General features: G+C 35.5%; 1 protein-coding gene across 2 annotated transcripts in view; it reads left to right on the plus strand.

Moving 5' to 3' along the window:
• The window catches only part of CEP350 (centrosomal protein 350), a 266,687-nt gene that overhangs the window by 137,237 nt on the left and 119,140 nt on the right, over positions 1–10,310 (plus strand). For both annotated transcript variants that reach the window (XM_077157158.1, XM_077157159.1), the window contains 4 exons: positions 5,531–5,739; positions 6,550–6,713; positions 8,766–8,876; positions 9,324–9,464. In XM_077157158.1, the coding sequence (XP_077013273.1) occupies positions 5,531–5,739; positions 6,550–6,713; positions 8,766–8,876; positions 9,324–9,464 (625 nt within the window). The remainder of the gene's footprint in view (positions 1–5,530; positions 5,740–6,549; positions 6,714–8,765; positions 8,877–9,323; positions 9,465–10,310) is intronic.

Raw genomic sequence — 10,310 nt, forward strand, 5'->3', positions numbered from 1 at the left:
TATATAATTCTTTTAATGTGTTGTTAGATTCGGTTTGCTAGTATTTTGTTGAGAAGTTTTACATCTATGTTCATTAGGGAACTTGGTGTGTAGTTTTCCTTTCTTGTAGCATCTTTATCCGATTTTGGTATTTACATGATATTTAGTTTCATAAAATGAGTTAGATAGCACTCATTTTTGGAAGATTTTGAGCAGGATTGGTGTTAGTTCTTTTTGGAATATTTGATAAAATTCACCTGTGATGCTGACTGGTCCTCAGCTTTTCTTTGTAGAAAGATTTTGGTGACAGATTGACTCTTTACTTGTAATCAGTTTTTGAGATCCCCTATTTCTTCTCATGTCACTTTAGGAAGTTTGTGTGTTTCTAGGAATTTGTTCATTTCATTTGAGTTGTCTGGTTTGTTGACATATAGTTCACATATTCTTTTATGGCTTTTAAAATTTTTTCAGGATCTGTGGTAATGATCCCCTCTCATTTCTGATTTTGTTTATTTGTATCCTCTCTCTGTTTTTCTTGGCCAGTCTAGCTAGGAGTCCATTCTTCTTGCTCAAAGACCCTACTTTTGGTTTTGTTGTTTCAGTTGTTTTTTATTTTCTTGTTCTCCAGTTCTGTTTCTCCTCTAATCTTTGTTACTTCTCTTGCTTTCTTTGGGGTTAGTTAACTGTTCTTTCTCTAATTTTTCTAGGTGAGCAGTTAAGTCCTGGAGTTTTGCCCATTCTTGTTTTTTAATATGGGTATTTAGGTCAATAAATTTCCCTCTCAGCACTGCCTTTGTCGCATCCCATAAGTTTTGGTATTGTTATATACTCATTATCATTGGTTTCCAGATATTTCCCGATTTCTCTAGCAGTTTCTTCTTGGAGCCACCGATTATTTGAAAGAATGTTGTTTAATCTCCGTATATTTGTGAAAGCTTTGGTTCTTTGGTGATTATTAATTTCCACCTTCACTCCATTGTGGTCGGAGAAAATTCTTCTGATAATTTCAATCTTATTAAATTTATTAAGACTTATTTTGTGTCCCAGCTTATGCTGTACCCTGGAGTTCCATATACACTAGAGAAGAATGGATATCCAGGTGTTTTGGGGTGTAATGTTCTATAAACGTCTATTAGGTTTAATTTGTTTTTCACATTCAGGTTCAGGTTCTCTATTTCCTTATTGATTTTGTTTGTTCAGTCTGTAGTGGAGAGTGGTGTATTAAAGTGCCCCACTATTATTGTTGAAATGTCTATAGCTCCCTTCAGTTTGCCAGTGTTTGCCTCATGTGCTTTGGAGCTCCCTGATTTGGATCATAAACATTTATGATTATTATTTCCTCCTGGTGAATTGTCCCTTGTATTAATAAGTAGTGTCCTTCTTTATCTCATATGATGTCTTTACATTTAAAGTCTATTTTACCCTATCTTGTCCTCAGGAGCAGGAGTGAATCTAGTCTACCCTACTCTGCCATCGTCCTCTAGTCTATTTTTAATCTCTTCTATTGTCTTTCATCACCATAATTTCTGTTATGTTTGTTTTTATGTTTCGTAATTCTTATTTGTGCTCATATAGTGCTTTCTTAATATCTTTTATCTCTTTAGTCATATTTTTCTTCATCTCCTTGAACTGATATAGATTTGTTTGAACATCTTTCGTTAGGTTTTACAGATTCTGTGTGTCCTCTAACTTTTTAATTTGTTCCTTTCACTGGGCCATACCTTACTGTTTCTTAGAATGGTTTATGATTTTTTGCTGATATCTAGACATCTGCTTATCTTGATGAGTTTACTCTGTAGGTTAGTTACATCTCTTGTCTAGGATTTTCTTTTTGAGTGGCTTTTGCTAAGGACCTTCTTTGACACTTGGTTCAACTTATAGTCCTTTAGAATAGCTTATATTTAACTGCCCACATTTTTTTCTGGTCATCTTTATATGATTCTTGAGATGGCACTATTTGTACAATTGTTTTACCCCCCAGGAGAAAGTTTGCTTTCTTCTGTTCCTTCCCTAAGAATGTTGATCTGTTCTGTTTGTTTTTTTATTTACCTCTGTAATTTTTAAAGACTTCTTTTATTGTCTCTATCTGCTCTTGTCTTGAGGGCAAATTCTGGGAGGAGGGTCACCCTGGAGAGGACTTTCCCAGGTCAGTAATTCTCAGTCAAAACAGGGCCAGGAACCCAGGTAGTATATGTTGATTGGTTCCAAATTGCCCTGGGGAGGAGTCCCACATGGACTCCAGATTTCACTTTGACAGCTCCCTCAAAACTGCCCTGCTGATGGCACTCTTCAGCCAATTGTATCCCAAAGTCCTAAGGTGTAACTGTACCTTCAGGTCTCAACCGACTCCACCTCTCTTGGGGCCAGGTTGAAACCAAGGCTGCCAGCTGCTTTATCTAAGGTGGGTTGAAATTCTAGCATAGTGCCAGGACCCAACTTGGGAATCAAAAGCCAGGCAGTGCTGGGCCATGTCCTATCCCACCCCCACCTTTACTTAAGAAAGAGTTAACCTTCAGCAAACTGTTCCCGGCGGACCCAAGAAGGCAGTGTTCCTCTAAGACATTACAGCTTCTACCCCTTTCAGAGTTGGGATTGAAGCAAAGGCTGCCAGCTCTTTTTTGTTCTGAGCTGGTTAAAACTATAGCTGCCATCAGAGTCAGAACCTGCTGAATTCACTAATCAGAAGCCGTGATGAGTGGTACTTGGGAAGAGACCTTTTATTTTCTGTCAAGTATTCCATCCTGGGATAGCCTGCCATGAGAATGGGGAATAGGTACCAGCCTTTGCAGTATGGAGAGTTTTATTCACAGCTCTTCACCACAAAATATCCATCTTTCCCTTCTAGTCTTTGCTAGATGGTGTACAGTGCTCTGGTCTCTGGAAACCCCTGAACATTTTTTTTTCAGACAGTTTCTGTCTGTTTATTAGCTGCCCTGAAGGATGTACTGAGTATTGAAGCCCCCTATCTTGCCATCTTACCTCCTTTGTTTGTTTTTTGTTTTTTTTTTTTACTTGTTGCTTGTGCTTTGGGTATAAAGTCTAAGACTCCTCTGTAAGACATAGGGTCCTGAAGATGCTTCCCTATGTTTTCTTCTTTGAGTTTTATAGTACTGGTTTTTATGTTTAGGCTTATGGTCCATTTTGAATTGAGTTTTGTATATGGTGTAAGGTAAGGGTTTACCTTCATTCTTTTGCACATGGTGCTGGGTCTTTGTCTTATCTGAGCCCGTGGAGCTAAAATTCTGGAGCCTTTTTCTTTTCCTGGGCACATGCTTGCTGGAAGCCTTAGGCATTTCCTGTTAACAGTTCACAGGAGATTGATTTAACACCCCCTTTTCTTCCTTTTAAACAGACCTCCACCCACTCCTGGATGTTCTTTTGAGTGACTTAATGCAGGTAGTCCCTTGCCCCAGGATGCTTCAACTCAGTTGTTTTTCACACAGTCCCAGCTGAGGCCAAGTCCCTTCTCTGCCTTCAGGATAAACTCTCGGAGGGCAGGCCTGAGAGAAGTGCCCCAAATCAGTCTCTCAGACTTCTGCCTATAGACTGGCACTGGCATACATGCGCCCCAGTATGTACATAAGGGCCACTCTGCCCCCTCTGGAACAGGGCCCAGGACCCACAGTGGGAGTGCAAGCTGGCTCTAGCCTATAACGTGTGGATGTGGAGGAGGGTCAGCAGAGGTGCCAGTTAATGGCCATTTGCCCTGTTAATGCAACCCTTTAACTGTTTTCCATAGTTTTGGAGAAGATTACTATCCTTAAGATTCCTCTGCTGCCTTTGCCCTTGGGGATTTGGAACAGTGGCCCTCCTCAGAGCTCTTCCACTGAAATCTGAAGTAGCTGATCAGAAATAGAGATCTACTATCTAACACCTCCAAATTTGGAGGACTAGGTCTTGATGTCCCACCCTTGCACCAGCAAGCTAGTCTGAGAGCCCAGTGTCCAGTCCCTACTTGCCAAAAGGCAAAGGGAAGAAGGATGGTTTGCACTTTAGGTAGGGTGAAACTTGCCAGTATTTTTATCAGCCTTTTCCTCTTGCACTTCCTTAGATGCTGCACAATGTTCCCCTAGACTCCAGAGTTTCAAGATGGTTGATGAGACATTCCCTGCCAGGTCTATAGTTGTTTTGGTGGACGGACTGATTTCTTTTCCACCTCCTTCCCACAATCCTCCTCCCTCCAGTTTTAAAAAAATTTATACTCCCTTTTGTTTTTCTTATTAGACTGTAAATACTTTCTGCCCCCAAGTTCTTTCTGTTTCTTTCTTTTTTCTTTTTTGGAGAACTTAATAACATCCTTAGAAACATATTTTTACAAATACAAATACAAATTCATCTTGTAGAACCATAAAGCAAGGTTCAGACAGAACACTTTATTTTGTCTGAGACTGTGTTGGGATTCTTTAATGGAATTCTATTAGGAGACAGAAACAATAATAATTCTTTCTTGTGTTTCATTCTTTTTTGTTTGTCATAAATGAAGCTGTCAGACTATCGTAAATAGTTTCTTTTAAACCATAAATATAAAATTAAAATGAGTACTTCTAAAGATATTAATTTTATTCATATATTTTCATGCTGGGCATAAGAGAAATTCTTACTTTTGAAAATGATCTCATAATTTTTTTGGAATTTAAAAATAAACGTGTTTTAATATATTGTAAAGAGATTAACTGTGCTTATATGATTTATAGAATGAGTAATTTATTCAACAAATAAGTATTCATTACAAGGTAACGTGCTTAGTAGTATTATGAGAAATATAAAAATGATTAAGATATGTTCTCTGTTTTAAAAGCTAGACATGTGCCTTGTATTGAATCAAATGCTTTGTTATAGTCCTTACTGCTAGAGGGTAATTATTTCATATTAGAAAGTTCAGGAAAGAACTCTAAAATTAAAATTGTGGCTGAAAACAGTGGACACATTATTTAGAGGTGGCTAGTATGAAAAATTTTTTTTCTTGCTGTGAACCTTTTGGTTTAAAAGGAGTAACAAAAGAATAGTTCTTGTCATTTCTGGATTTTTAATACAAATTTTGATATTTTAAGATATTAATATTAAAATTTATAAAAATTTATGAATAAAAACTAATATTAATATAAATATTAATATCTTAAATATAATAAAAGATATTAAAAACATATTTTAAGATACGTTCATAAGATAGGTTTGACCTTGCCTTGTATATATGACTGTAATTTTGTTGCTGTAGAAGTTCTATATCAGAAGATTTTTGCTTCATGCCACAGTGCATGATTCATGATGCATTTACATTTTAAAGGAAAGGATTAAGTGTCAACCTAATCAAATTCACTTTCCATATAATTAGGGCAGGGTTTGTGTCTGGTTTGTACATCACTGTAAATCTAGTAACTAGAGCAGTATCCATAGTCATTTAGTAACTATGCTAAATGAATAAATGCCTGTGTCACAGCTTTTTAAAGCTAATGTTGATAAAGAAAATAATACATATTCTTGTTTTGAATTGTTTGGTTGGTTCTTGAGATAGTTTTCCTTTTTCTAATATCTTTATGAAACAAACCTTTAGTGTCTCTTCAGACAAGGGAAGATCTCAGAAAACGCCAACTTCACCCCTTTCTCCAAGTGCCCAGAAATTTTTGCAGTTTGATGTTCCAGGATCTTCACTGGAAAAGACTAAGTCATTTCCTGCAACAACAGGATATAAACCTAATGCAGCTTTCACTGATATCAACCCAGCTTCCAGCCGAACAACTAAAGAGATGGCTTCTACATCAGGTAAGTAGATCCATGCATTGGTAGTTTTTTAAAAAGATATTTTTTTGGAAAATTCCTTTCCAAATTCGGAAAAAAATTTTCTAATGATGATGATGGTTTCATTGGAGCCAGAGGGAAATGTTATTTTAAGTGAATGTGTCTACTTTTTAATGTATTAAACAAAAACTGAGCAGAAAATTAACTATTGAAGAAAACATGAAAGACTCTAGAGTGGTGATTTTTTCCCATCTTGCCAAGATTAAGTATTAGTTGAAACACACCTGAAAATATATCCCATATATATGTACTTCTGAGTATTCATGGGTATGTACAAATATATATACATACACAGGCATATAATTATAAAAGAAGAAACTTTTTTATATATATAAAATACATTGTAGTGGGGCGGGCCGCGGTGGCTCAGCGGGCAAGAGTGCTTGCCTGCCATGCCGGAGGACCTCGGTTCGATTCCCGGCCCCAGCCCATGTAAAAAACAAACAAACAAACAAAATATAATAAAACAAGAAAATGTTTAAAGATGTTTCCCTTTCTTCCTCCCTTCCTTCCTTCCATCCTTCCTTCCTTCTCTCTGTCTTTCCTTCCCTTCCTCCCTCTCTCTTTAAAAAAAAAAAAAAAAAAAAAAAAATACATTGTAGTAATAAGTGGCTTTCTTTCCTACAACGGAAAGCAGGCTTTTTTTAATAAGTGGCTTTCTTTCCTACAACAGAAAGCAGGCTTTTTTTTGCTTTTTAAATGAAAATAAATTTTAGAAGTCTGTTGTATTATTTCATGTGAAATTTTCCTTTTGACGGTTGTTTTGCCTTTTAGGTTCTAAGCGCTTTTCTCCTGCTGGCCTCCACCACCGTATGGCAGCAGAACTTACTTATTTGAGCGCCATTGAGGAATCAGTACGCCAACTGTCAGATGTAGAAAGAGTTCGAGGCATTTCACTTGCTCAGCAAGAGAGTGTGTCTCTGGCTCAGATTATAAAGGTATTTGTGGAGTTTTCTTACTCCTTAACTTTTTGTAATTTTTCTCTCTTTTTTATTTAAAATATCCTTTAAGATTAGTTTAAAAAAGTAAACTTTACCTTGCTAAACTGAAGAAAATAAATGGTCCCTACTATCTTCTACCATATATAGCATCTACAAATAACCCTGGGAAAATCCATCTGATAGGGTATTAAGAAAACTGAAGATACAATAGCTGGCAGTAGAATAATAACGCAATCATTCTCACTTAAATACCTTGTTTTCCAGTTTCTGCTTTTTTATGACAGTGTGAAAATCAGCTAGGGAAACATTCTTACTATTTTCTTTTTTCATTAACAAAGTTAGAGAAGACAAAATTTTTTATGCTTTATTTGTACCAATTAAGAAAAAGTGTCTAAAATGCAGATGTTTAATAAACCTGGGACTTTTCCTTAGCAAACAAAATCCAAAGATCTAAAGTAGTGTTCCTCAGTGCAAGTACTACTGGTATTTTTAAAAAAACTGAAGTGTAATTTATGTACAGCAAAATGCATGATTTTAAATGTATGGTTTGATGACTTTTGGCAAATATATACCAATATAACAGCCACCCTAATCAAGATAAAGAGCATGCCTGTCACTTCAGAAAGTTCACTAAAGCTCTTTTCCAGCCCTCTTTCAGAGGCAGTAACTGTTTTTACTTCTGTCTATATAGTTTACTTTTGTCTGTTCTAGAACTTAAAATAAATAGAAGCATACCTTGTATTCTTTTGCTTGGTTTATTTTATGCAGCATAATGTTTTTGAGATTTGTCCATGTTGCTGCATGTATCAGTAGAAGTTTGTTTTGTTTTTGCCAAGTAATATGATCAATGTATCAATTTGCTTATCCATTCTCCTGGTACATAGATGTATGTTTGGATTACTTCCAGTTTGGAGCTATTAAGAATATTCCTGCTATGACATTTTCTTTTTAAATGACTCTCTCTGTACAACATGTTTTTATTTTTCTTGAATAAATATCTATGAGTACAATTGCTTGGGTCAAGTACAGTTATATACTTGAAAGTGCCAAACTTTTCCAAAGTGCTTGTAACATTTATACTTTACTGGCAATGTGTGCATTCCAGTTACTTTATCATTTTTGATCCCATCCTAACTGGTATTGATGTTTTCAATTTGGTTTTCAAATCGTTTCTCCCAATATACCCAAACATAGTTCTTTTTGTGGGAAACATCCATACTTTTCAGAGAGTTTTAGCATTCCTGGAGTCTACCCACTAAATAATTGTATTACTGTCCAGTCATTGTGACAATAAAAACTTCCCCAGACCTTTCAAGATGCTCCTTGGTAGGAGGTGGGAAGGGGCTGATACCAGCTTTGTTGGAAATTACTGTATTGGAAAAAAATGGCCCTATTGCAGTAAAAGGCCATCTTGACCTTGAAATTTGAGTAAACACTGAGATTTTTTCACCATTTTAAGAGTATATTATAATTCTGGGTTTCCAGATTTGGATAAGCTTATGTAACTTTGTATACAGCCTTACCACCTTTAGAGAGCCTACATTATTTAGCATTATTCCAGAAGGGATGAAAATACATGAATTTATAGAATATGTGTGGAATAATGGTAGGAAAAGGGTCCTGGTGAAAGGGAGACCTTTTTGGGGCAACATTTCTTGAAACCGCTTCTTTGAATTCAAAGTAAAGGAATCTAAAATTATAAAGTGTGAGGAATTATTTTTGTTTTTATATGTAAGACATATTTTTCTCTTCCAAGACTTAGGTGCTGTAGCTTTTGCTCTTTGATCAGATTTTTGGTTTCAATTCCTTAAAACTATAAGCTTTGGAAAATTTTTGTTACTACATTATCTGACATATAGTTGGTAGTCTTTAAATACTTTGATACATAAGTGGCTGTTGAATATCCTGTTTAACTATCTTTCTTTTAAGGTCTTAATTTGTTTTTTCAAATGATTTGTTTTAGAAAAATTGTGTTGTTTATTATTGTCACTATGTTAAAATAGTTTAGCATCCTCGAATTAATATTTGAGCACTTCTTTATTTGTGAAGGCACAGCAGCAACGCCATGAAAGAGACTTGGCTCTTTTGAAATTGAAGGCTGAACAAGAGGCTCTAGAGAGCCAGAGACAATTGGAAGAAACACGAAACAAAACAGCTCAGGTAACTTATTTGTCAGCAGATACCACTTCTTTAAATCTAAAATTTATCTTTAAAAGAATTTTAGTGATCTTTTAAATTTATAGGAGTGAAAAAGACATTGTATAACATTTTTGTGCTATATGTTATGCTATGCTATGCTGTGCTATACTATACTATACTGTAGAGGATAATTTCATGTCATTTGGTTCTTATTGCAACCCTAAGTAATAAGAAAGAATTATTATCCCCAGTTTCAGGAAGTAGAAACAAGTTCAGAGTAATTTTCTGCAGCTGCATCAACTAGTGAGCAGTGGAGTTAAAATTCAAACCATTTAATCCAGATAGTAGTCAATTGCTGTTTTCACGTGGAATTTGATCCTTGAGATATATTTATAAATTAAAAGTAAATTGAGAGGGGCTAATCAAAGATTACCTAAATTCTGTGTCCCCCCCCCCCCTTATTTGTAGGTCCATGCAGAATCCTTACAGCAGGTGGTTAAATCACAACGGGAAGTAACTGAAATCCTGCAGGAGGCAACATGTAAAATAGCAGCTCAGCAAACAGACACAGCTCGCCTCACTACAGATGCAGCACGTCATATCTGTGAGGTAAGAGCCATTGAGAACTTCTTGTTCATAGTTCTTTTCAGGCCATCTGGATAACTTTGATCTTAGTATAGTGGTTTCTAATATCTAGCAAATGAATACTAATTAGAAATTCTCAGTAGGGAGCTATACCTATCAAAATAAAAGGCACCATTGTTTGTTTGGAGTGTGTTGTACATGTAAGTGGTATAAAGACAAAAAAAATCAAGACGTATCTCTACATTTCTGCTCTCTGGGAAGCTTTTTAAAATATCAACTTGTTTGATGCATAATTTACAAACAGTAAAATGCATCTATTTTCAAGTGTATAGTTTGATGAGTTTTACAAATGTATACAACCCTGTAAACCCCACTGCAACTAAGAAATAGAACATTTCCATCACCCCAAAAAGTTCCGTAATGCCCCTTGGCAGTCACTTCTCAACTTCGGCCCCACATAGACTCTGATTTCTTTTGTAAAAGATGTTTTATTTTTATCCAGAGTGATGTGTGTTTTCTTTTACTGCACCAAGCATAAAGCCAGAAATATAGCTTTACTGCTGTCTCTGTATAGGATAGAGATAGATATGATCCTCTATATAGGGTTATCATGTATGGATGTAGTTTCAGTTTATTTTAACAGTTACATATTTGATTTTTTTTAACAAAACTTAATTTGTTTATGAAATGATACCATTATTTAAAAGTTATGAACCTACTATAAGCAGTGTACTATGGGGATGCGCAAATAAGTATCAAGTGTTTTTTCAGGCAAGTTTTAATCAATTTAGTAGACAACATTGACAAAGATTTCAATATAATTTCAAGTTACCAGTTTAGAAGTAATATATCAAGGAAGTGATTGAATAA

Source organism: Tamandua tetradactyla, chromosome 4, assembly GCF_023851605.1.
Source record: "Tamandua tetradactyla isolate mTamTet1 chromosome 4, mTamTet1.pri, whole genome shotgun sequence".
NCBI classification, from domain to species: domain Eukaryota; kingdom Metazoa; phylum Chordata; class Mammalia; order Pilosa; family Myrmecophagidae; genus Tamandua; species Tamandua tetradactyla.